The sequence below is a fragment of the Mycteria americana genome, chromosome 14 (assembly GCF_035582795.1).
Source record: "Mycteria americana isolate JAX WOST 10 ecotype Jacksonville Zoo and Gardens chromosome 14, USCA_MyAme_1.0, whole genome shotgun sequence".
NCBI classification, from domain to species: domain Eukaryota; kingdom Metazoa; phylum Chordata; class Aves; order Ciconiiformes; family Ciconiidae; genus Mycteria; species Mycteria americana.
The window spans coordinates 7,267,716-7,294,265 of NC_134378.1; the positions used below are offsets into that span (position 1 = coordinate 7,267,716).

The 26,550-nt window shown below is 45.5% G+C and overlaps 1 protein-coding gene across 1 annotated transcript in view; it reads left to right on the forward strand.

The window, feature by feature from the left end:
• RIMS4 (regulating synaptic membrane exocytosis 4) overlaps window positions 1–25,598 on the forward strand; it is a 54,513-nt gene extending 28,915 nt beyond the window's left edge. Inside the window, exons 4-8 of the mRNA XM_075516944.1 lie at window positions 10,890–11,031; window positions 22,150–22,262; window positions 22,927–23,028; window positions 23,286–23,425; window positions 25,357–25,598. Of these exons, the coding sequence (XP_075373059.1) occupies window positions 10,890–11,031; window positions 22,150–22,262; window positions 22,927–23,028; window positions 23,286–23,425; window positions 25,357–25,575 (716 nt within the window). The 3' untranslated portion in view covers window positions 25,576–25,598. The remainder of the gene's footprint in view (window positions 1–10,889; window positions 11,032–22,149; window positions 22,263–22,926; window positions 23,029–23,285; window positions 23,426–25,356) is intronic.
• Window positions 25,599–26,550: the final 952 nt, after the last annotated feature.

Here is a 26,550-nt window from a genome sequence, read left to right on the forward strand (position 1 = left end):
CCTCTGGTGAGATTGACTGGAATGAGAAGCTGAATGCCTGACTTCTCTGGAAACCAGACCATCATCTCCCCCTCTCTGCTTCCACAGTGGATCAAATAATTGCTTCCAAATGGACGCAAGTTATTAAGCAGTGTGTATAATTAAAGTCAACTCCTTGTGAATTTGATCATTCATTTCCTTAAGGAAAATATGATGAAGTAATTACAGCCCAAGCTAAACACAAATCAAATGCTATTCTAAGTGCGATTCTGCACCATGATTCTAGTTTATGAACGACTCCAGGGTTCTGTGGCTTCATGCCTGTTAAAGAAATGTGGCTGTGTCTTTAATTGTGTTTATAACGAATGAACAAAAGGTTGCATGACTCATTCACTGTGCCAAGACCGTCGCTCACTCTTTGTGCTCACACACACATCGTCTTGACAAAGCTGCTCGTGCCTAAAAGAGCATCAATGGAACAGAAGAAAAGGGAAAAATCTTGTTAAGAAATCTGGCCTTGTCAGCCCTTTGCCTATGAATTTTATCCGTACCAAAACTAAACTTTACCTAGTCTAGCTGTAAATTTGAGGGAGGTAATTATTTCTTCAAAACGTAAGGCAGATCCCTGCCCTCACCCTCTCCCCTCTCTCCATCATTCCTATAAACGTAGCACATACTTTCCAGTTTCGGCCAAATTTGGTGGAGAAGTGGAAGATGTGAAGACCCTATGATGGCTCTGGGTAGAGAGAAAGACCCAAATTAGTAGTCCCAGAAGAAAAGGTCTGATACATAATCTCAGCTTAAAAGTAATGTTCTGAGTGAAAAGAAAACCCTGGAGCTGAGCATTATAAATCCCCTGGATGGAAAAGTGTGTCAGCTTCTCTGAGAAGCTTTGGTTGCTTCAGGAGGCTCGTGACCTCAGAGTCCTCTTCTACAACGTGAAAACACAGCTTGCAAACTGGCTGCTGAAGTTATTTTGCCCACCGTTTTCTTCCCAAGAGTTTACTGAGTGAAGAGCAGGACGCTGGGCCCCTCCAGGAGGTATAGTTAGCGAGCAGGCAGGTTCAGCGGGCTCGGGAAGAGCCGAACAGCCTCGTGCAAAGCTTCCTGGCTTAGCGAAGTGTAGGCAGGTCAGCTCATTCATCTCATGCCATCCTTCTCTTACAATGACGCTTTCTACCTGCTTTATTTTTGTGAAGTCACCTCATTTTTGTGATCCTCTTCTAAATTGAGAGGTTTTCTGCAGCTCAGGCTCATGCATATTTCAGATCCTGGACTTAAGCAACATCCTCAGAGTTATTAATAGTGTGAGACGGACGGCAGAATTAGGACAGAGCACTCTGGTTCAACTCACTTGTAATTAAGGAGAGATCCCGACCGGGCCTTTGTAACTTATGTTGGTCAGCTGGAGGACTTCCAGCCCCAGGGACACAAATCGGCTCCAGCTCTGCTCCTCCTTGTGAAATAACAAGAAGAAAGCCCTGGGATGGCCCAGGCAGACAAACTAGGCACCCACCTTTCGGCTTTCCGTGTTTTCCTGATGCCCAGATCTTCACAGTTGGCAAAGTTTTAAGAGTTTTGAACTGAGAACGTTTTGTCTTAAAGCACTGCTGGTTGTTGGTACTATTCTGACATTTCCCCCAGCTTTCCAGGGAGTAAATATTACAATGTAGTAGTTTAAATAAAATCAGTTATTTATTGTTATTACTTGCCTGTGGCTGTGCCAAATGTACCTGTTTTCTGAGCCCCTCAGCTAAACTTTCCTTGATTTGGCATCTACTCAATAGCGGACCCCTGACAGCAGACCCCCGGGGTCTCCCAGGTGGGCAAATGTCAAAGAGGGGGAGTTAAACTCTTAGCGAGGCTTAAACCACAAAATCCAAGAAGTGGAAAGACTGGATCCCCTCATTGCTGTGCAATCAGAACGTGTGTCTATATATATGTGGTTTATTGCATTATAAATATCACAGTAAGAAACTTTTTTTAAGTCATCAGCCCTTGCCCAAGCACAACAGAAGCAGAAGACGGAGAAAGGCCTGGGACGTGTCTGTCCCAGACGTGCAGCTCTTCCAGGCACGACTGGTGCAGCATCAGCAGTCCCGTGCGTGGCTGTCCCGAGAGACCTGGGCCTGCAGACGGGGCGGTGTGCGGGTTTCATTGCTAGGCTGCTGCAGAAATACTACAGCAGTGAGTTTTCTGTATGCATATGGACATTTCATTTAATCAGACTCTCCTGCAAAGCGTGGCAGATTGGGGGAAGAGAAGGGGGCAGCGTGTTCCATTTTCTTATAAAAATAAAAATGCAGAAGCAGCCATCAGATGAAGCTATTTGGATCCTGCTGCTGCAAACAAAATAGAGACATGGAAAGAATTCTGAAGAGTTGGATCTAGCTGCAAAGTAGTTCCCATGAAATACTCTGAAAGAAACAAACACTTTTGTTAGTCTTATGGCACTGTAACTTTTTTATGGTGAAAAGGTAACCAATTTTTAAAAGTCATTGACAGTGGAATATATATGTTTACCTTTTGGTTTGTTAGCTTTCTCTCTTTTGTCAGTGAAGGAAAAAATCTCAAAGTAATTTTCCTGACTACGTGTTAGTTGCAGAACTTTTTCTTTAGACATTTTTAAATGAAAATTTTGGCCATTTAATTTTTTTATATAGATGAATTATCAAAAAGGTCAAAATTAAAAATAGTATCATGGGAACTATTTGTTTTTAACCTCAAAAGGAGCAGAAAAAAAATATATCATGGTTTCTTAGTTTAAAATATGAAAATGGTTCTCACGAAGATAGGAAGCAAAATCAATGCTTTACCAGTGCTCCACCCAACCTACAAGAGGTGATAACATCTTACTGGGGGTGGGGACCTGCTTGGATACAGACATAGCTGGATTTAAAACAAACTGCAGCTCAGACCAGCTTGGAGGAGAAAACGCTTGCTGCTTTAAAGTGGCTGAGGAGTTGGGGATCTGGGCTGGGTTTGCGGGGTGGTTAGGAACTACAGGCAAGCCTAAAAACCGACGTGTGGGGTTTGGTGCTTCCCCTGCCCACACTGCTGGCGTGGGAGAGGTATAGAGGGCGAAATGCTCTTCCCCCAGGGTTGTCTCGCTGGGGTGGTGGGAGGGAAGGACAGGCTGTGCAGGGGAGCGTCAGATCTGTGTTCCGTTTTTAGCATTTATAGGAAGGAAGAGGAAGAAGAAGAAGGTTAGCTTTGTCCTACCTAAATTAAGCTAGTGTTAGGCTTTAAAAATAGGGCTGTTGCTTTACGAAGACTCGCAGAGCTCCCGTGCCGTGCACAGCTACGTAGTGAGTTGCCCTTCTGCGGGCCAGAGGAAGTTTTCTGTTGTGCATCTCAAGCTCAGAGGGTAAAGAAGGGAAGGCAGCATCCGAGACTGCCACCAGGTGCCTACTTAATAAAAATAACCTTGTGAATGATTTTTGGTCCTCTTTTAATGGTGAGAACCAAGAAGAAACAATTAGGAGTTTGGGGGGGAGTTGGTTTGACATGCACCCATCTGGGCACAGGTGAGACCAGCGCCTGTCAGCCTGGGCGAGGAAAGGCAGGAGTGAACGCTGGGATGAGAGAAAGCTTTTTTGTGCTAAAATACCACAGTGGCCCCGGAGCAGCGGTGACTATGCCGCAGGTGGGAGTTCGGAGGAGGTGTCTCGCTGGCATCTCCATAGGCTGCCCGAGCAGGTAGGGTGTCCTGGCCCTGCTCTGTGTTCAGCTGGGGTCTGCAGCTGCCACAGCAATACAAATAGTTGCTAATTTTACTATTTTCTGTCTCTCACAAGCAGACTTGACTGACCTTTCCCAACCCCATGGAGGTACTTAATCTGCACAGATTAAGAATTAACAACTTGAAAAATTTTTTTTTCTTCCGTCCCATAGAAGATTTTCTGCTTAATTTGGAAAGAAAGGGTGTGATTTTATTAGTGTCTCAAACTAGGACAAGGGGAATGAAGCAAACAGCCTGATTAGTGCCCCAGCTTGTCCCCAGCCATTCTCCGTCATTTCTGGTGGATTATTCAGGTTGTGATGATAGTCTGGTGTGTTCTGGAGCACAGTACAAACTACCTTTCTTTAGGTGTTCGTAATTCACACTCCATTAAGATGTTGATGTAGGGAATACTTGGCAGGATGTCAGAGCTTGCCAGGCATGATGAGATTGAGTTCATCTTGTTAAACTGTGTTCTGAAGTGACAATCCAGTATTTATATATATTTTTTTTTTTTTCCTCAGCAGTAGCATCCCCTTAGGAGAGCGGCATGGCTTGCTCCGAACACAGATACTGATGTAAAAGGGCCTACGATGCCCACCCCGACAGCCGCTCTGCTCAGCATGTGCCAGGCTGTCGCAGGTGTTGGATATTCATGGAAGGCTGTGGGAAGACTTTTCTTTTTTCCCTTTGAAGCTGAACAATGGAATTCTTTTATTCATCTCAGAATTGATTCATGGCACACGAATCTTAGCACATGTCTGTAGGGACTCAGCATCTGACTAAACAGAAAACAATCTTTTATTTTTAAACCCTTTAGGAACAACAATGCAGTGACGAACTTTGAAGCAGAGAAGCTAATGCGTTGGCTCTTCTCTCAGAGTATTTGAAAATAAGAAGTAGGTAAAATGGTCAGTGCTTCAGCAGTCTCACGGGGTGCTGAGCTGAGACTCCCGCTGCTGCTTTTTGCCCGCAGACATGCCAAAGACCAGTTGTTAGACTTGGGGACCTTCTTCTTAATCTCAGCAGGTGATAACACCCAGATAGGTGCTTGGTGTTTTCCCTTCTTCATTTTCAGTCCTAAACTGACATGCATCATCTTTTCCTGGGACGTATCTTCATGGAGAAGAAAGCAAGAATCAGCTCTTTGTTTTTGACCTTCAGAGTGAAGTTTGTGGCTGTGGGAAATGAAAGGGCTTGCGAGAGCACGTTTGAGCCAAGAATAGAGCAGGCAGATTTGGCATAAACTGCTGCATAGCTTGAGGCGTATCCCCTTTGCAGGCAGTCAGGTCCTGTCCCACCCGGCCGTGTGCCCCTGGTACCCCTGGATGTTGACTGCAGATGCACTCTGCTGTTGCAGAGGTTCATCTCCCTCATCTTGGCTCATCTCTGCTTCTACATGATCTGCAAGATGCTCCGAAGGCTGCATCGACTCTTGTCAGATGGGTTTTTCTCTGTTTCCCCGCTGGGGTTGTCAATTTTCCATGAGTGCTGGTTTGTACCTGGGCCTCATTTTGGAGCAAAGCAGATAATTCACTTGCTGAGGAACCCAGGTGTGAAGCCAGAGAGCAGTGTGTGCCCAGGTCGATACCCTGCAGTATGTATTGATGCAAATTGATGCATGCTGCTTGGCTTGGGTAGGAAAAGCAATAGAAATGCAGTCTCTTTGCTCAGGCTTGGACTAGTTTTTCCTGGAAAATACGAAATGCTATTTTGTCCAGAGCTTTGCAGTAGGAACAAATGGAACCTGAAAGCAAGCGTCCAACTGATTCCCCCTCCTTTCCACCTTGCACCCCAAGGTGAAGTTTGGGAAGGAAAAAAGCTAACCGGGCTGTTTTGCCAGACCCTTGGTGTATATTGGGTGGCCTGGGTTGGTGCTGCCTGGCCATGTGCTTTGGGTACCAACATGTTCTGTGCTTGGAAGCAGTTGGTTAATTTAGGAGTAAAGCCCATTGGTTTGAAATTCAGTCAATTCCTAATATCAGGGTTAAATCAGTATCAATTAATTCTAAAGCATGGGGGAGGGTCCATAGCACATGCATCATGCTGGTTTCTTTTTGTGTTGGTAGCATCCAGCAGACTGAGCGAACACGGAGGAGAAAATTGAAATCAAAAAGGAAAAGAGAAGGAAGGTACCAAGTACCTGGGTGGGGGGAAAAGGAGGTGACAAGAGAGGAGGTAGTGTAAGGATAACAGTGAAAGGGGCACACTCTGTCCCTCGGATACATCAACTCAATAAACATCTATTGTTAGAGTAGTTCTCTGTAGGAGTAATAATTACATAATCGTGACCTTGTCATGAGCTATTGCAGAACTCACGTAGATTTTTCAAGACTTGATGGCCTCTGAGTATGGAGAGACCTGTCTGTAGCAGCGAGGAAGGGCTTCGAAGAGTTGTGTGTTAGACTGACATAGAAGAGGATGTGAGAAATAGTGACTCTTTCCTCGGGGGAGAGAAGGGGACAATGCCGCTCTTATTTTTCCCACCCCCAAGGTTTAAGGCAAATACGGTTCTTGGTGGCAGTCAGTTCTGCCACAGGAGTGGCGTCATCCTTGAGAAGAGCTGCCTCTCAATGCGGTTGACAGCTGAAAATATAATTAAGGAAGGGAACTGTCCAAAGGACGCTCTGTGCCGTGCAGGGCACCCACACGGTCACCTTACTCCTCTTCATCCATTACTGGGTTATCTGGAGGGAACTTTTGGTTAGTTGGTCTGATGTCACTTACAGACAGAATTAGGGGAAACATGATAATGAGATCCAGTTAATAAAGAACAAAATGATGGAATATAATTAATACCAGTCAAGAAGGATTTAGGGAAAATGGGTCTTGTCAGACTTTTTTTTTCCGAGTTTTAGTAGAAGCAGGTATCTGGGTAAATGTGATAAGTATGTAAGGGTTTTGTCCTAGAACAACATGACCCTAAAAAATGTGTTAGTGATAAACAAATTAAAAACTTACTTCACATTTCAAAAAGCAGCTGTCAAGGAAAAGCCTCAAAGGCAGGAGGCTCTTTTGAAGGCCTGGTGCTATTCAGCATTTTCATTTGATTTGGAGCAAGCATGAGTTTAAACCTCACTAAATTCACAGGTGATATGCACATTAGAAGGATAGTAAATAGTATTGAGGGTGGGAGAGTTGTATAGAGCTGTCTGGACTTTTTGCTTTCTGTCTTCAAATAAAATGTGTTTTCTTACATATTTCTCAGTATACTGTTCTACAAGGTTGTACCAGCAGGACAGGCAGGGACTGCACAGCGTCCAGGCGAGGTGTGATGTTATACCAAGAACTTACTGTGGTCTTGGGAGATGCAAGCAGAAGCAGTGAAGATGAGAGTACAAGCTGATTTTTACCTCTGTACATGTTTTTGCACTAAAATGCAGTCTCTAGTTCTGCTGTGCATGTTCTCAAAAGAGCATTTAAAACCTGGGGAGGTCATTAAAAAGAATCAAGGGCAGGAGAAAAAAATGCCAGAGCATGAGAAACATAAAGAGCTCAGTCTGTTTAACTTGTCAAAAAAGATGGAGACATGACTTGATTACGCTGCAGAAGAGACTTTATAGCGAGAACACAAAGCAGCCCTTGCAGTGGAGAAGGGCATTAAAAAAACCTGATGGGTGGAAGCTGAAACCAACCAAACTTAAGTCACATCTCTAAATGTCAGGTAGTAAAATAAACTGCACAGGGAAATGGCAGATTCTTCATCTCTCTATCTTCAAATCCAGAGTGGATAGCTTTTTAGATGATATTCTTAAGCCAAACATAAATTGTTTGGCTGAACAGAGCAAAATCTAAGTGCCTGTCAACACAGAGAACTTGGCAAAGTGTCTGCTGGTCCCTTCTGGTTCCTTGGCATCTGTGAGGTGCTGTGTATCTTCATCCTGGTTATTTGAGCAAAAGATTTCTTCTTCCCAAGGTCGTTCTGAAGCAGAATCTGCTCTTCAGCTGCATGTTGCGCTGCAGGCTTGACCGGCTGCTTAACCTTTGTCATTTACTGCTTAATTGGAAAAGGTGCAGGGAATAAATCTGGTGACACTGCAGAAAATGTTGATACTACTCTTACTTGTTCCAGATACCGCTAACAATTAAATTAAGACAAATGGCTTTGCCCGGCAACACCCACACAGAAGCATATAATTTACCTTCTTGATTTGCAAAGGTGTTGAAGCACAAGATTTCAGGTAAGGGAGGAGGCACAGCCCCTGTGCGATGCTCCACGCTGACCAGAGAAGGTTGCTAGTAGGTGTCTATTGCTTGTGAAATGTTTTTGGTCCGCAGATGAGCAGTGCAGCTTTGTCCAGATTTATTTCCTTTCTGCGCTGACCCTTTCCAGGTATGCTGCTCCTGATCTGCCCTTCTCTCCCAACTGAGGGGGTTAAAATGCTGTATTTTTGTAATGTGCTGACTATGGGTAAGGTTTGACTAAAGGGTTTAAGTGTGTGATTTAGGAACCTATGTCCCATTTCTGATGGCATCTCTGGTGCTTATGCCAATCTCTTACCCTGTTTCAGTCTTGACTCTGGCCGCAGTGGTTTGGGAGCTTGCCTTTTTGGCAAAACAGGTTACTCCCCTTCTGTTCAAGGGAAACTTCTGGCAAAAAGAGACTGGAGGGGAAAAAGGCTGGAGAAACCTTTCTCCATAATAATGGGAAATGGTTTGTGAGATGCAGGAGTTGCTGTGCATCTCTGTCTGGAAGAGGACGGAGGAATGAAGGATTCTTGTCATCTGTTCCTGTCTTCTCATTTTCCAGAGTTTCTCGATTATAATTTTTTTTTTTTTTTTTTGGTAAGAATATCCATGTGTCATAGCTGTAAAAGCAATCAGGAATACTAGAAAACCACCCACTCATGGACAGCCAGCAGTGCAAAGCTGTGCATGTGGTGCTACAGCTGAACTTGCCCCACGTCGGCTGAACCGTCTCCGGTACGGTGCTTTGGTACTGCCCGTCTTCCACAGTGCTGCCTTTCCTTGTCTTTGGGCCCGTCTGCTTTATGTCATTAGCGTGAATCAGGAGATGGCTAATAGAAAGCAGCAAGCACCTTGGGTTGCTCTAAAGCCTTGCTCTGTCCCAAGCCTCTCGTTTGTTGCCAGATGTGGATGTCTTCTAAGTATGAATGTCTCCAGGCATGTCTCATTAGATTGGGGAAATAAGAGATTTTTTAAACAGATGTTGCATAGTTGGGCAACAGGGCATTTTTAATTTAATTTTATTGTTTCCTACATTTATGTCATTTGCTGCTTTGACTGTGGTTGCCTACCGAGGCTCTTGTAAGGACTAGCCTAAAAGGCGCAGAAGGATGAATGTTTGGAGAGCGCATGTGCAAAGGAGGGATGGGCATTGATGGATGTAGATGACTAAAAGATTGTTTGTGGAGGTGAATGTGAGAGAAACTAAATGGACCATCAAGTCTGCCCGCAAGGCTGCGGGATGCTCTCTGAAAGGAACCTAAAAACCCCATCAGAGGATCCAGCAAGCTGGACAAGGCTTGTCGAAGGTGCGTCCAAGGGAACTGTTTGGCAGTGGTTGGGGAAGTAGATAAGGCCGTTTCATGAGGCTTTGCTTTTATTGATGCCTGTATTGTTATTCTTGCCTGAAGGTTTGGATTTTGAAAGCACATTAAAAATATGTTTTACGTTTGTGTAACTTCCTGATTTACGCAATGTGCTTCATACATTGCTCTAGGCACACAAACAATACAAACTGTAGTTAATGCTAACCCAGAACATGCATATTCTATCCTCTTAGCCCATCGGGACATGCATACACATGCTGCACCAAATGTGGGGACAGCAGCTGGTACAGAGCCCTGGGGCCAACACGTTTACCCAGTTGGAAACCTCATGCTACCAGAGGAAAAGGGACTTTATAGCTGAGTTTATAGAAGAATTTTTGCCTTTGCATTTCAGTGTAAGTATAATTCGAGAAGTAGGATGGGAAGCATTTCTGATATCTTACTGATTTATTTCACACCTGTTCACACCAAGATCCAAAGAAAAGTGTTATATGTCAAGCAGCTTGCTACACAAATAATAACGTCCTGCATGTTTTAGACAGGTTCTTACAAATATCCTCATATTTCCAAAGTAGTTGGGAAAGACTTGTTTTATTTAATATTTGGAGATCCTGAGTTCTCTAGACTCAATAGCTGGGTCATTTCTTCTCCAGGGTAGTACTCAAAAAGCTGGTGGATTTCTGAGAGCACCGTGGGTCAGAGATTTGTTGCCTGAATCCAGCTTAACGGATGGGCACCTTTAAGGATTTAGATAATTCTGCTTTGTTCAGAAAACTTGTAGCAGATGTGTTTCAGGATGAGTGCTGTATGTGGGATGAAATCTGGAGCTTCCTAACACCAGCTAAAGCAATTAATAGTAATGGTATTCATTACATATTCATTACATAACATGGTTTGTTCTGAGAAACAGACTGCTAGAGATGGAGGATGAAAATAGCAGCTGTTAATTTCAGAGGGCTGAGCCTCTGAAGACTGCACCCAGGAGGAACCAGAACCTACTTAATTCCCTTTGCGCTCTGGCCGAGGGCGTGTACGAAGGGGAATAGTCCTCTCCCGGGTTTTCCACTCCTGGTGCCGTTCCAGGTGCCCCCAGGGAACGTTTTGGCCGTGCCCAGCTATCGCCCTATGGCTCGTCTGGGAGGGCTCCTGCCTTCGCAGCACCTCTGCTGCTGCCTGGCCTTTTCCTCCCCTCTGCTCCCGTGATGCTCACCGGGAGCTGTGGCCCTTTGCTGCTCCGCACAATCTGAGGCAGCAACATGGGCTATAGGAAACGTTCTGAGGCACGGTCAGGCTGTACGCCTCAGCTCTGCCCATGGTTACTGCGGCCGTGTTCCCGAACTGGGTAGCTCCACGTATAGCCAGGTTGTGTGCCTGCGTGCACCTGCGCTCGGTGCATAATTAATTGGTACAAATGGTTGGAGTAGGTAGGGTGGTATGTATGTTTTGAGTTTCTGCTGGGCCCTGGCTTGCTGGAACACTGGGTTTGTTCCAAAGATGACTGGGAGCTGCTGATGAAGCAGGGCTAAGTAACGAAACGCTGCGTGAGTGCAAAATACTGCCTGGCTGCCAGATGCCAGGCTGATCTTCTGAAAGACCTTCTCTGCTTCTCCTTGACTCTATCGTTGCAAAAGGCTCTGGGAACAATAGCTGACTGTCTTTTCTCCTTTTGTTCCTAGATGGGGATGGTCGGAGACTGAAAGGAGCCATCCAAAGGAGCACAGAAACTGGGCTGGCTGTCGAAATGCCCAGCCGGACAGTCCGTCAAGCCAGCCATGAGTCCATTGAGGACAGCATGAACAGCTATGGATCAGAGGGGAAGTAAGTCATTGAAAGGGAGCTGGGTGGTCACTTGTGGGATGCACTGTTCTTCTTATACCTATTAATTTTCCTTCAGCGTGATAGATGATGTGTTTGTCTGACTTGCCTGTGTGCAGGTGTACTGCCCATTCAATTAGAGTAGAGCGGATCTCTCCGCCTGCATCGCTGGCACATACTCTAGCTGTTTATATACATTTTTTAGTGTCCTCCTTATTCTGAGCTGAAGTGGATACCCATTGCTTTTAACCACTTTGCCTTTAGAAGAATAATTCAGGGTGAATAGCTGAGGCTCATTACTGGTAATAAATTATAAGCCAGTAGTCTTCAGTGTTGCACAATAGCTGTCCATCTTCCCTGTTTCAAGATAGCCTTTTGGTTTGGGGAGGAAAAAAAAAGTGCCAAGGTGACGAAAAGGATGCAAGTAGCAAAATAATTATTCTGATATCAAAATACATATTTGGAAGCCTGTGTATACTTTTGGTAACAAGCTTTCTTTTGTTTCATCTGAGTTACAGTGTCCTAAAATAATGTATTTTAGAAACGGTTTTTGACCCCAAGAACAGTTATAACACACTTTGCTGCACTTAAGCTTTACACCAGAATGCAAAGCAGGGGATCCTTAGGCCAGAACTTTGGGGGCTGACTTGTTTCCAGTTCTCGTTTTTGTATTTCCATTATTTGAAGCCATATATGGAGATTATCATCATTTTATTAAGATGACCATTCATGGGAATCTTTGGAGGCAAAAAAACCCCCAGTGTTTAAAAAAGGGGGCAATATATACTATCAGATTCTGTGCTTCTAGATATGAGGCCAAAATGTTTGTATACCTAAAACGTGCTCTGTTTAAGCCAAGTACTGCGCTTGGCATCGCTCTGTATACTCTCTAATCCTACATGGTATTCCAAGTACACTGTACTGCGAAAATGCTGGGATAGTCCAAAGGTGCTCTCAATTAATGTGATTCTGGTGTTAAATAAGTAACAGGCTGTAAATTAAGAGAGACTTTCTTTAGCTTTAGAAGTAGGCTAATCCTCGAAAGGCATCATAGATCTGTGCTGAAGGTTGGAAATAGTAATGAGGCACAGGCTGCGATAGCAATCTTGTCACTCCAAAGCTGTGATGTACCTTATCTCTGCTGTGAGCTGCTGTCTCTGGGGAAATATTCCTGCTACACCAGCACAGTCCTGTGGCTTGGAGTTCTGCCTCCGCTACGAGATGCAGAGGATTAGTGATTAAGTTCAGTCCCTTGGCAATGTGGGGCAAGAATCTGCTTTCGTGCAGAGTAGAATTCTTTCCTTTTTATATTTACATAGCTTACCCTCCTGGGAAGGGGTATAATTCTCTGAAAGGTCTGTGTCCTGTCATTGCATACGCTGGCTGCTTTGGTTGCGCTTTCCTGGAGAGAGAATATTTCTGCCAACAAAATACTGCACCCATACAAGTGCTCTTTTACCCTGAAGGCAGGCAGCATGTAGCTATCAGCTCAACAAAGAAAGAAAAATCCTGTCTTGCAATCCAAATGTCTTTATTAGAAGAAGTCTGACATTTGGTATTCCAACCTTGAACGCTGCCAGAACATCCTCACCAGCCCCTCTGCCAGGGATGGGATGGTTTCTCCTCTTACTTCTCTGGAAAGTGTGATTAAGTGGTTCCTGGACGTTTTGTTCCTAGGTGGGATAATTGATCTCCTCTAGAAAGCCGGTGGGAATCGCAGCTGTCTGTCTGAGCTGCAAGTGATAAGCAAACAGGGCTGAGAGTACAAAGAGCTAAGAGGGCTCTATTCTCTTGAAACATGGTGGAAGGGCAGTTTCTCTGCTTTCTTTTCCTGCAGCAAAGAAAGGAATTGTTTGAGGAATAGCTTTGAGGGACAGAAATGTATTCTCCTAAATCAGATTTCTCTTGACCTCCCTCGTTTGCTGTAGCTGTGTTCCCAGGGAGGCAAAATGAAGATTCATATGACTGTTAGCTGTGGCAAGTTTATTTTCTTTTTAATGCTGGGTTTCTGCTGCAGATGCTCCTAGGTCAGAGACAGTTTTTACCAGTGACTGTCAAAAACCCGGTTTTCAGGAGGATGAGGTTGCTCTAGTTCTTCCTACCCATGCATCTCTTCAGTATGTTCACACAGGGAAGAAAATGGATTCAAAACCTCATCCCCCAAGTTCCTTATGTTTTTATAATCCTTTTCAATTTAAGGACTAAAAGGATAGCTTCCAAAAGTGGCACCTGAAATGATCAAAGATTTGGTGAAACTTTGCTGCAGAAGCTCTTAAAATACCTGTTCTCAGTCATACAAATGTGCTTTTAAAGTGACGCTGATTGACTGCTTTCATGTTTGTTGTGGCGAGCTGGCTGCAGCTAGCTACAGCTGCTCAGTGCCAGTGCAAAGCATTGCAACGGAAGAATTTTCTGTAGTGCACGATTCTGAACAGTGCTGCTTTTTATGTGAATACCAGAGTGCATGAAATCCAGGTGTTTTTTATGGAGAGGCTTATTATGTAGGGATATACTTCTCCTTGGATATACTAGGCCCTCCTTCAAGAAAATATTCCCTTTAGGGTTTCACCTGACCATCCTTTAGCTGGTCTAAAGGATGTGTCTCTTGGAATTTAAGCTCATGCACATGCCAGTAAGTGCTGACAATGTCAACCCACTGCTCCATTTAATTTTTTGCCATACAAAGTCCCCCAGCTGTATTACCCAGCTTTTATACTGCGGTGGTTGTACACCAGTGTAGGAAATTAATATAATAAAACTCAATGTGAGACCTTATAGAAGGGAAAGGTGATATTTATTCTAAACAAAACTGTCTTCAGTCATTCACGCTTCTAGCGTTCGCTCACTCACGCTCTCACCGCCCCGTGCAGGCACCAAGCCTCGTGCATCCAGGTGCTGTAGCCAGGCTTGGTTGTGTGCTGCAGGGAGGACCAGGGACACCATCTGTCAAGCCTTCGCTGTGTCTTCTGAGTTGTTCTTCGCAACAGACTGGCTCTTGGACGTTTTTTACACTTTCTAGGACTTACCTGTTATTGGGGTGATCTTTCACCACAGGGTCATGCTTTTTTCAGCTTCCATAGACCTTAAGCAGTGCTGCTACCTTTTTGTTTCCTTGTTTGGGGCATTTTTATGGCTATAGTCTGCCTTCAGACAGGCTATGGAAGTGTTGCGCGCTCTAACTTTTTGCCCTCGTGTCATCAGAGGACAGGTCTGCTGCTGACAGGTTCGTTGTGCTTTTGCACACACAGATGTTTCCATTCATAATTCATCCAGACCAATCTTAGTACTGGTTACAAATCTCTACAGCAGTGGATATTTTCTTCTACGTGTGTACTTAAAAATCTGTATGAGAGGACAGTTACCCACTGTAGCAAGTGCCTACCGGGTAGTCTCAGGGCACCAAGATTACTGCAAGGATAAAATTCCGAATATAGGAATAACTCACAAACAAGCCCCTGAGATTCAACAGAGATCTCCAGCTCCATCCTGGCTCTTGCACAACCTACATCTTGTTTTGGCTGGGTTTTGCTGCAGCTGCACGAGACCATGTACAACATTCAGAAAGAAATAGATTCTGGACTTATGTGTAACTTATTCCTGCCAACCACTTTTCTTTCTGAAAATGGAGCAGAAAGACAAAAATGGACCTGGAACAAAAGACTGCTAGCTGCCGTAGTCCCTAAAAAGTGGTACTCGTTGTCTTTTTTGTTCTTGCTGGCTGCTGCTGAGATGATTAAGTCATGGAGAGCTAAGGTGATTTTTACCTTAGAAAAGCACATCAGGTGATGACTAGCAAAGACTTAGAGGATTTTTCTTGTATTATCTGAGATGAGTCTGCCTGTCCAGCAAGGAAGCACCTTGTTGTTGGCCATATCATCTCTTCCCATCGTGAGGGCAGCACCAGCCCGAGCCCTGCCTGAAGCCAGCGTTGTGACGAGGGCTGGAGGCAGAATGCAGCCTGGCATGCGTGCTGCCGGCACGGGCATCTCGCGCCTCTCGGCTTTGTTCTGTCTCGTGCTGTTTCTGCAAGCTACAGCTTGTACCGGTTCTCCCATCTGTGCGTACAGGGCTGATGTGAACCAACGCTGGGACTTAGGCTAGGAGAGCTACCTGCCCTTCTCTGCTTCACTACGGAGCAGTAGCTAAAAGGAAGCTGGAGAAAATACTGGCCTGGCTTGTGACCATATGGCCATGTGAAAATTCACTTTCTTTCACCAAAAATTATCCATCATCATTCAAGAATTACCAAGAGACTTGATTCCTAAACGCACCATTCCGGAGATTCACATCGTAGCTATTCACTGAATGTCCCTCTGAGCATCCAAAGCCAGGGGACTTCTAGACTCTATTATAGCAAATTATCTTTAGGGCTCTCCTTTTACCCAGGTCCTTTTAAAAAATGTAATGAAATGTGTTGTTAATACAGTTCAGGCTATAAGAAATCAAGGCCTTTCGAGATGGAAGCGGGGAAAGGCATGGAGATTGTATCTGTAATACGTCAAGAAATTAGTCAGCCTGTTCAGCAACAGCACATCCTTTTGTGCTGTTAAGCTTGACCAGCGCAGCTCAGAGAGGATGTGACCTTGAGAGCTGTAGTTACAGCAGTAAATACAGTGAATCCCACCTTCAGCAGCCTCTTGGGAACAGGCAAAATTGCTCTCTGAAGGCAGGTAGCTCTCTTTTACTCAGTGCGTCCGAGATGACTTGTGATTGCTAAAAATGGAGCTAGCCTGGTAAGGTGGGGAAGGGAATGGGGGAGGTCTTTGTACATAATTCACTGCACAGTTTTTATAGCTCCATTTAGGTGGCAGAATTCTTACAGCAGAAGGAATTGGATACACGAGCGGAGTACAGCGTGTTACAGCACATAAGCCAGCACGTCACAGTGCTAAAAATGTTACAGAAAGTGGAGTGGCCAGGAGAGGAGCGGAGCTTGTTGAGAGGCAGAGACAGGGATATTGCCTGGCAGAGGAGACGTGTGCGGTCGGTGGGGTGAGGTTGGGTTTGGGTCCTGCAGGGATAGATGCTCACAGAAAACCTTTCCAGCCAAAGTGAAGGCTCCTGCAGCATTCACATCGACTTTCACAGGGTAAGGGGCTGTGTGCCTAATCCCCTGACAATGTAGTCAGATGTGTATTGCATTAATAATTCCTCATGTGCACCATAAGTATTTTAAAGATGGTGCAGTGGACGTTACATTAACCAGTTCTGCCTTCCTCCTTAGCTGATAGATACCTGCTTGGCTTCTGCGTGTAAGATGTGATTTAAGACCTTGACATGCAATATGGATGAGTGGGATTGTTATACAGTACATTACTGCTCCCTGAAGTTGGAGTTCTGATGGGTTTTTTTTTATGCTCAAATAAAATAACTGTCAAATATGTTATCAGTCTCAGAGGAGACTTCACCCCCACCCCTTTTTTCTGGATGAAGGAAGTATGTGTTGCTGTCCCTGGTTTTTAAAGACAGAGCTGGAGAACTTAGCTATATGTTAGATGTAGACGTACAACAAATTTGTTAGTTCAGCTGTGCAAGTCAAACCATTCAGTTGCATGGCTGTGTTTAGGCAACTTGCTTATTAATTGCAACTTTGTGTGCTAAGAGGACAAAAAACAAGTCTTTTAGAAAATATTTACGAGAACAGAACAATAATTTCTGAACCCTGGGCCCAAACACATCCCATGTACATACTAGACACAGTGGAGCAGCTGTTTAAGAGTGTATCGCTTCTAAAGGCGTGAGTTGATGGCACATAGGCAGTTGTGTGGATAGTGTGAATAAATCCATGAAAAGCACAAGGCAAAATATTATCTTCTGAAAATAGCTTATCTCGGGGTGTGCCGGGGGTGGCTGTGTTGAAGCTATCTGGCTTCACCGCTACCCCACCTGGCTGAACCCCCAGCAGTGGAGCAGTGCAGCTCTGCAAAAGCCAAGATGTGCAAGTGTAATAGAGAGGCAGTAATGGGGATTTGGTCCCGGGGGGCGGAGGGGGCACACAAAGTCTTCTCAGAATACCCCTCCTCTTGACAGAGCTCCTCAACCAAAGGGTGTCACGCCTAGCCTGAGAAGGGAGCAGGAGATGAATGCCTTGCTCTGCGTTTCTTCTGCACAGACACAGCGGCCAGTGTGTGGCCATTACAAGTTGGTACAATCGAGACCAGTCCCAAAGTCTTGTAAGGTAGAATTAAAAAGTACTGCATCAAGGGCAAAAGAAAGGAAATATGCTGGTCTGTGCTTTGAACTGATAACTTCCAAATGGTGCTGAGGACTGATGTACAAAGAGGAAGGACTGGAAAAAGATTTGGAAGGAAAAAGTAAAGCAAAGCACAGGAATAAATTCTCTAGGGAGGGATTTTAAGAACAGGTTAGACAAGCAGCTGTTGCGAATGGTATAAATAAAGCTGCTCTGGTCTTGGGACCTGGGTGTGGACTAGGTGACCTGTGGAGATGCCTTCTTACCATATTTCCTGCGAGTTTTGCAAGGTTTTGACAAGCTGATTCTGCAGATGCTTGCAGCAGCATTAATGGTATATCTGGCATACAGAGTCCCAGAAGCAATTTAAAAATAGATTTAGAAAAGAGGTCAGACAAACTCCGCATGGACAGGAAAATAAATTAATGATACATTTTCCCTAAATGTGTCTGTGCCGTTGCGCACTCTGCATGCTAATGCGCAGCGAACGACGGGTGGGGGTGCGGAAGAGGCTGAGCAGAACCACATATGCAGTGTGAGAGGGATCGGCACAGGTGCTCTGAATTTTCTTTATACCATTTCATATTGAAGTCAGCATTGTCCATCTAGGCATTCAAATCCTGATCAGTTTACAAGCAAACTTTGAAAAGCTAGTTCTCCATCCAAATATATATGAAGAGCAGCAGCCTTGCTGTGAAGGAACCAACTGCGTGATGCTTTGCCCGGGGAGAGGAAGGGCAGATCTTTGCAACGGGTAGGTCAGGAAATGCTGCTACCTTGAAAGAGCAGAGAAGCAAGCAGCTGGCAAAGAGCCTTTAAGCCACTCTTAAATTACAGCACAGAGGACAGATTTCACATGCCCTGACCTACAGCGTGCAACGCAGGAGCACAGTCTTCAGAGACTGCTGCACAGATTTCCTAAATAATCAGGATTATGAATGTTGTGTTTAAAAAGAAGATCATCTAGGCCATCTCAGCCCCGGTTTGAGCACATGGTTCCTACGATTGAGTGAACACACAGTTTTCTTCTGCATATAAATGTGTCACAAAAGAAATAAATTATTTATGCAGTCACCTTTTTCATAAAGTCGGGAATGGTAATTAGGTACATGTTCTGCATGGGGATTGCATACGGGAGCTGCCGGGCTGGGCTCAGGGCTCTGCCAGCTCCAGCCTCGCAGGCCGGTGTCTGCATGGTCTTGTCTCCCTCTCGTGGGTGTCCAAACGACTGCAACGAGAGCAGTTGTCCCCTGCTGTCCCAAGGTGTGTCCGTGCTGTGATGCCTTCAGCGTGGCCTGGAGGCATCCACGCTAGCTGGCTGGTGTGCCAGGGACGGCTTGGGCTTAGAAATGGCTCTTTTATCCGTGTGTCTGAAATGGGATTTGCAGCCTGTGCTGAGCCTTGGGGTGGAACTGGTACCTGTGCAAACAAAATTAATGTTTGTGCAGGTTTCTGCTGATCTACTTTGCATTGGTGGGCTCGGAGACCCCAGGATCAGTAGCCTCCAGAGGGTCGACCTGCTGCTGCTCTGCTTCCTTACCTGCAGCTGAGGGCCATGGTCCATGGGTCCTCCAGCAAAATGTCCTTTGTTTTTCCTTGACACCCGGAGGTGTCACTGACCTCCCTGTACTCTCTCTGTGCCTTCAGGTCTGTAACAGAGTCACATTCAACTTAAAACCAATTCCACAGCAAACCCCATAATCTTTATCATTCTCATTCAGCTGTGGCAAAGCAGAGCCCATGAATCATGATTAGTGAAAGCAGAGGGCCAGAGAAGAGATAATTAATTTCTCTTTCCTGTTCAAAAGGCTGCGCTGCCCTCGCCCAGCGGAGGATTTGTGTCCTTTAGACAAAAGGCTGACAAGTGTCACCTGTTAATCTTCTCTGTGCGCGGCGGTTTGTCAGCACGAGATGGTCCTGCCGCAGCCTCGGTCCCCAGGGCACTGCTGGTTATGACAGCTGCTATTTGCAAGTCAGCTGCGAAACGCTCCCGCTTTATTCCTCCAGCTATTTTTAGTATTTCTTTTTAGATTGCAATAAAAAAAAGGCATCTCGTATTGGTGATAGCCAGGTTGTAGCGATTTCTCCCCTTAAGGGAGAGGTGTGTTTGGCGATGGCAGAGGAAGGGCTTTCCAGGGTCACTCTGCAGTGCGTGTGAACCCAGCTGCTGGCTGGCACCCGAGGTGGAGCCGCCACTGTCACCTGCAGCAGATCCCCTCGGGAGCATGTCTCCCTGCCAGCACATCCAGCGTGCGGTGGTTCAGCTGGAGAGCTGGTTGCTGAATCAAGGGCAGGTGAGAAATGGCTCGGTTTCTTCAGAGGTCAGGCAGGAAAAGTCTGCTGAGCATGCGGCAGAGTGGGGGGGGGGGGGGGCTCTTGGGAGCGCCAGGGCTGCATTTAAAGACGCGAAAGAAGTCACGGTGGTCCCTGGAGCTCTTTTCCTCTCTGCTTCAGCTGCAGGAAAAGCAAGTGAGTGAATGGGGAAGGTCTGTCCCACCGATTTCAGAATCACACCGTACATGGCCCCCTCACCTCGGCATCCGAGCTTCTCTTCGAGCAGTTGACAGACAGAGCTCACTGAGCTGGATTTGAGCATCCTAAGTTTAGCCAGTTCAGCTAAATGGTTCCTGCTGTTTTTAATTCACATTCATACTAAATTTCTGCAGTTTTATTTTCCCCTTCCCTCTCCTCTCAAGGGAGAAGCAATGGCTTTCTTGGAGGTAGCTTATGATTTTTCCAGACAGAAATTGTTTCCATTGCAGTGTTATTGGCAATACCCAAACATATGTCCAGGAATCGGCCAAAGCCAAGGAGCCTGATTTAGAGCTGCTGCTTCTAATGTCTAATAAAGCAGCACTGCAAAAGGTCAGCCTCTGTGCAACATAGCAGCCAGTCCCACCAGCTAATGGCATAATCTGTTAAAGAATTAATTCCCTATGTCTTCCCTTCCCAGTAAAATATAACAACAATGGGGAACATTAACTGTCTAACCTAATATTGAGTTTCATATAGTGCTAGTAAAGCTATTAACTGAGGCTGTTATCCAAACTGCTGGAGTCTTGACCTTGGCCTGTGTTTTTAAGTGGGCTTTTGTCGTTCCTCTCAAGATCAGCCTTGATGCTACAAAGCAGCAGCAGCTTCATTCGAGGAGCAGCTCCACTGCTCTCCTTGCAAGGGTCCGTGCTTGCGGCACAGCTCTGGTGTCCCTGCAGCAGCGTCCTGCCCTCTCGCTGTAATTTGCACTGATGAGTGTTCATCATTTCAAGGTTGTCCCGAGCCCTCTGACTTCTGAATCTGTGTGGAGAGAACAGCAACGTCTGCTTTGATGTAAATGCTTCCAGATGCCATTGGTTCACCTTTAGAGCTCTTGTTCTTGTGCTTCTTAATGCTGTTCTTCATGCTGTCCTGCTATTTTGCTCCGTATCATTGATGCAGGCTGCAGCATTGGCTGCTCCATTAGCAGGTGCTTTTATTTTCTCCTGAGCTGCCCCAGCTGCTGGGCAGAGCCTTTGCTAGCAGTGTTGCCCAAAGGAGGGGTGAGCTGGTGTGTGAGAGCAGGGGTGGTTGCTCTCCATGCATGTATCAAGCACAGAGGAATACTTGGCATCAGCCTTTGACGTGATTCTCTCCCCAGCAGGTAAGGGGAAATTGTTTCCTGTGGCAGGTTTTGTGAATTATTTTGAGTATTCGGGGGCCAGAAGGGTCTCTCTTTGCTATTCTGCAGCAAGTGGAGTTTCTGGGGGTGGTGGTCTCCCAGCTTTGTGTCCCCACTGCAGTTGGAAAAGTGCAGGAGGTTCATAATTCTGCCTGACTTCGGTGTGCAGCAGCTTCCCTGGAGGCAGAGTGCAAAACCCAGCGTGGTAGCATGGGTAGCCTGGCACAAAGCTCCTGACGTGTGTTTCAGCATCTGTGTTTCGCTTTGGCAGATGCCTGTAGGATAAAAGTCGGTGTCGAATGGTGGCCTCAAGCCTGCTCCTTAACCATTCGCAGCAAGTGGGGCAGCAAGTTTTCCCACAATCTGTGATACAGCTGCGTAAATCGGGGTACAACTGGGTAAACCTTGATTTGTATCAGTGTACCACAGGGTTTGACCCTTTTGCATTGACTTCACCCATGTCCAGTGCAGTGACCAGCACCTGTAGCCAAGCTGTAGACCAGCCTCAGGTGCCGGGTGAATAGATTTGGGGGCTGTGTCCCCCTGAAAGCTTTTGTTTGCTGCAGTGACTGCAGCAGCATTGCTGGTGTTTGAGGGTGTTGGCCCTTTAGCCTTGCACCAGCGTTCAGGTCCTCTTCATGATCGCTTCAGGCCCAGTCATGGAAGCAGGTATGAAAACCACACAGTGGATGTGATGGGTGCTTCTGGTGATGAGCAGTAGGAAATGGGGTCCTCTGGTCAAGAAGGAGACCCATTGCTCTGTGCATGTGTGAGAAATAAATAGGGAATTGAGTCCCAAGGGGATTGATGCCAGCATCCCTCGTCTCACTTTTAACTGCTGCTCTAGATGCATTATTTCCTCCCCAGAAATGAGGATTGGGAAGGGACAGCTAACAAGAGAGATCCTGTAAGATATGCTAGGAAGCTGCTTAGATTATAATGCTGCCTAGAAGAATTTACAGGCTGCATGTGAACCTGAGATGGCAGAGATTTTCCCTTACAGACAATTAGTTATAGATGAACAAGTATTAACCAATTTGTGACTGCAACCATTACCGGGTTGGGTTTTCGTGGTTTTTTTTTTTTTTTTGTACGAGGAAAGGGATTTAAAATGGATTCCATGTATCTAAACTGCCTGGAAATCAGCGAATTGTGCAAGGGAAGAAGGCTTCTGTAGATGTCATTAATTTCAAAGATATATTAAATCTGGTTAGCTACTGTGTTGCTTTAAAATGCAAATTAACCATTTGCCAAAAATCAATTTCTTTTGCAGCTTGAATTTCAGTGGAGTCCATCTGGCATCTGCTGGGCAGTTTAGTGACTTCCTGGGCAGCATGGGCCCTGCACAATTTGTTGGGCGTCAGACCTTGGCCACCACCTCGATGGGTAAGGACCACAAAGATGTTAGGTGGCTTTAATTTAATCTTGAACAGACCACTCCTACAAGCCACCTAATAATGTGTCCAGCATCTGCTGATCTACCACTCCCCCGTTCCGTTTCTCTGTTAACTCAAGTAAGCTTGGCTGAAAGGTTTTCCTGATTGCTGCGAATGCGGCATTACTAGGAGAGCACCAGCTTTATGCTTTCCTCCGTCAGATCTGAAAGGCATGGGCTAACTAAAAAACAGCTCAAATCCTGAAAATGCATCCTGTGTATCTTCGTGTTTTTCTTGCTCTCTAAGGCCCACTGGGCTCTCTAAAGATTTTTCTTATGGTCCACCATAATTGCATTTTCCAAAGTAGCCTGCAATTCTATGTGCTGCGGTTTGGGAGAGATGAGAGGCTAGCTGCCACTGAAGAGTATGAGACTGAGTCACCAAAGCTGTGTTAGAGGGCTGACATTAGAGATTGCTTTTGAAAATGTGGGCTTCAGTCACTGCAGAGCTGCTCCAGAGTAACACAGGAGGAGATCGGGCACTCAGGGCCTACAGTTTGTTACAGCTTGTAGCAGGCGTGATGTGAAGATTTTTTTTTTTTTTTTTTAACATTTTAGTAGCCCACAGATGTATTGTTTTGAAAGTCTGCTGTCTATTTTGACATTTTGGTTTAGGGGATGTGGAAATTGGCTTGCAAGAGCGAAATGGGCAGCTAGAAGTGGATATCATTCAGGCTCGAGGACTGACACCAAAACCCGGCTCCAAAACACTGCCAGGTAGTATGCTTTGACCTCCTAAAGTAATTTACTGAGCCCCAGCCTCCTGCGATGCTTGTGAATAGAAAACATTTTAATTCCGCTTGGCTTCTGCAGGAATAAGCAGTCTGTATGTGGTATTGAAAACAAGGCTGGTTGAGCAAATCTTTTCACTGCTGTAAAATGCCTTCTTTAGAAATACCTGAGACATGGCGCTCTGTCTTTTCTAAAGTGCGCATGAAGATTTTTTCATATTTGACCATATTTATTTTTTCCAGCTGCTTACATCAAAGCTTACCTGCTAGAGAATGGCGTGTGCATTGCGAAAAAGAAGACAAAAGTGGCTCGCAAATCATTAGACCCTTTGTACAATCAGGTGTTACTGTTTGCTGAGAGCCCCCAGGGCAAAGTTTTACAGGTAAGACAAGCAAGTCTCAGGTCTGCCCATCTCTCTCTTCCACCTCTGCTGGAAGGTATTAAGTCTGGCAAGGGATCTGGATAGTTAACATAGATGAGAAAAAGCCAGTGTTTTCATTGAACCAAATGCACTCAATCTGAACGTAACAAATGGAAAGGAAAACCTTTTTTTCATACTCAAACTGATTATTATTTGACACCCTGCCAGGTAACATGAGCGCCTACCAGGAAAACGTTGATTTTTATTTTTTTGAATTCTTTTTTTCCCCACCCAGTTAGGAGATAGGTAGTACCTATAGATGCTAAACAGTCTTGCAGCATAGGTTGTCTTCTGTGTTTATACATATTCAGAGCACTCTGCTTTGGCCATCACCCAATCACATATCCTACCTTTTTCTACCTCTTTTCTTTTACTGCCATACATTTTCTGCCATACTCATATTTTCAGTCCTGCACCTATGTTTCCAGAGCGAAGAGTGATTTGCATCGTTAATTCATACCTAAATCATTTCCATCCAATAAAGCCTGGCTAAAATCCACTGGTAATACTGATGTAATTAATCCATGAGTTTCTATTGCTTACCTCCACTGGCATATGAATTGCCAGCTAACCTGCTGGACCCTTCTCATTAGTGAACTCTTCCTCATTTACCTTGATTAGAAGGATTTTCCCCTGTTGCAATGAGACTGTGCATTTTTGACTGAAATGGGGTGGGACCTGGCTTAGTCTGCTCTTGCCTTGCACGGGTTTCCTTACCTGCTGCCTTGCTGCCAAGAAAGGCACTTACTGCAAGAGAATAAAATGGGGAGCTTGGCTCCCTGCCAGCGGCCATGCCACCAAACCAACTTTCTGCAGGCCTGTTCCATCTCATGCTGACCTGGAGTGTTAATTTTTGTCTTTTAATTGACATTCGTTGTCTCTCCTACCTCATTTTACAGAAAATTGTAATGTTCTGGTTATTCGGACCCTAGGGAAGGAAGCTGTGAGGATTAGCCAGAGATCACTAGTCACCGTCATAACCCATCGTACTCATCCCCTCCTCTTCAGAACATGGACTCGCTCTGGAGTCAGTCGTCACCTTTGTCTTGAGCCACATAGGGCCACTTGGTCGCGTGCAGACCTCCAGTATGCCTAAGCCCATGACCCTCACTACATCTGTTGTTCCACCCACTGGTCTCCATCGTGTCGTAAGTGTGATTCAGCTTTCCCTGCTCGTCTGCCAGCTCTCTTTCATTAGACCTTCCTCTGCATCTGCAAGCCTTTCTCGGCAGTCTGTTCTGCTTCCCCTGCATGCCACTCCATGTGTGTCCCTTGCGTCGCCGGTCCCACTTGCCAGCACTCGGCTCCTGCCCTTTCTCCAGGTGAGTAGCCATGCCTCGTCACCATCTCAGTGTCAGGAGCTCCGAGTGCAGAAGTTAAGACATGCTCTTTTTCTCAAACTGTTGGCTCTTGACCCAAGCTGTTGCCCACCTTTTTTTGTTGGTGTATTTTTTCCACATCAGGAGCCCTTCCTGCCCTTTTCCCCCAGGCCACCTTTTGTTGTGGCCAAGGCCCGTTACTGTGCCAGGGCCAGGTTTTACGTGCAGGTGTTGGAGCTGCAGCTCCAGAGATACTTTGTGCATGTACTGGCCCTGCCCAGCAGGTAGAACAGCAGAACGGTGTCTCATCCGCACGTGCATTCACCTCTTTTCCATGGGGGTGGAAAAAAAGTCTGATAACATCAGGATTTGTAAAAGTGTGCTTTAAAAAAACTGTAAATTCGTCAGCCAGAGTTTCACATCACCTGTTGGTAGTGTAAACCTTTTTGCTCTTCTCGGGCTGTAGTAAAGCCCCGGGAAGTTGGATGAGTAGAAAGAAGGATTGATCAGCCTTGCTTCCCAAGAAAGTGTGCAAGTTGGAGGATTAACTGTGCTCCCCCTCTTGTTCCTAAGGTGATAGTCTGGGGAAACTATGGACGTATGGAGCGCAAGCACTTCATGGGAGTCGCCAGGGTCCTCCTGGAAGAACTGGATTTGTCAACTTTAGCAATTGGCTGGTACAAGCTCTTCCCAACCTCCTCGATGGTAGATCCCACTACAGGCCCGCTCCTGCGTCAGTCCTCACAGCTTTCCCTGGAGAGCACAGTGGGACCCTGCTGTGACAGGTCTTAGTAAGGAAGGGGGAACTGCTTTTGTTTTTTAAACATGCTGTCAAGGTTTTGTTTGCTGGAACTCTGACCTCAAGCGCAATGCATGTTCAATCAGTTCTTGTGGAGCTGGAAGAGGAGGATAAACCAGTGACCTTAGACAGAAGATGAGGGGCAGGGCGCTGTGCCCTCTCCACCCGAGGAGGAGGTGCCGTGGGGCATGAGTCCTAGTTGTCAAATTAGACATACACCTCTTGTTTCACTTCTCTCGCTGTCATTCTTGGACCCTTGTTTCAGATCAGTATTAACCCTGGAAAGTTGCAGCATTTGGGGGGAGTAAGGAAGGTATTTTTCTTAACCGTGCGTCTTAGAAATTTATAATATGGATTCTTTCATGAGAAAGTACCTGAAAAATTCAGAGGCCGATATCTGATCTAAAAAGAGCAGGAGCAGAAAGTTTCAGAGGAAGCATTAGGTTTTTTTATAAGGTCTTTCTTCTTGAAAGGAAGAAAAAGAAAGAAACCTGCAACTCTTTCTTTAGAATCAGTTCCACATCACTGAGTCATGTTAACTGTAACACTGTCGTCGCTGTGTTTTCAAACTGTGCCAAATTACCAGCAAGTGTCTTTACTGCATTACTTGTCTAACACTGCTGATGAAGCATACTTGGTGGGAGAATAAGTAGCGCCTACTTAGACCAGACAGTTTGAGCAGAGTTCGAGTTTAGCAGGTTAATTAACTGCAATTGTGCTCAGAGAAGAACCACTAGAAGTGGGTTCTGAACATCAGACTTGCAGCTTGAGATATGTTTTGTATTGTCAGATACAACGTTCTGCAATTTCCTGACTCCCTTACTTGTTGCTGTGCATCCTTCAGTCATGATGTCTTCTATCTCCTGCTTTTCTTCCGTCTCCTTTGTACTGGTACATATCTGCTGGAGTTGCTGCCCTTCCTGTTGTGCTATGGACTGACCTGAAACAGGACTGTTTTATTCTGCCAC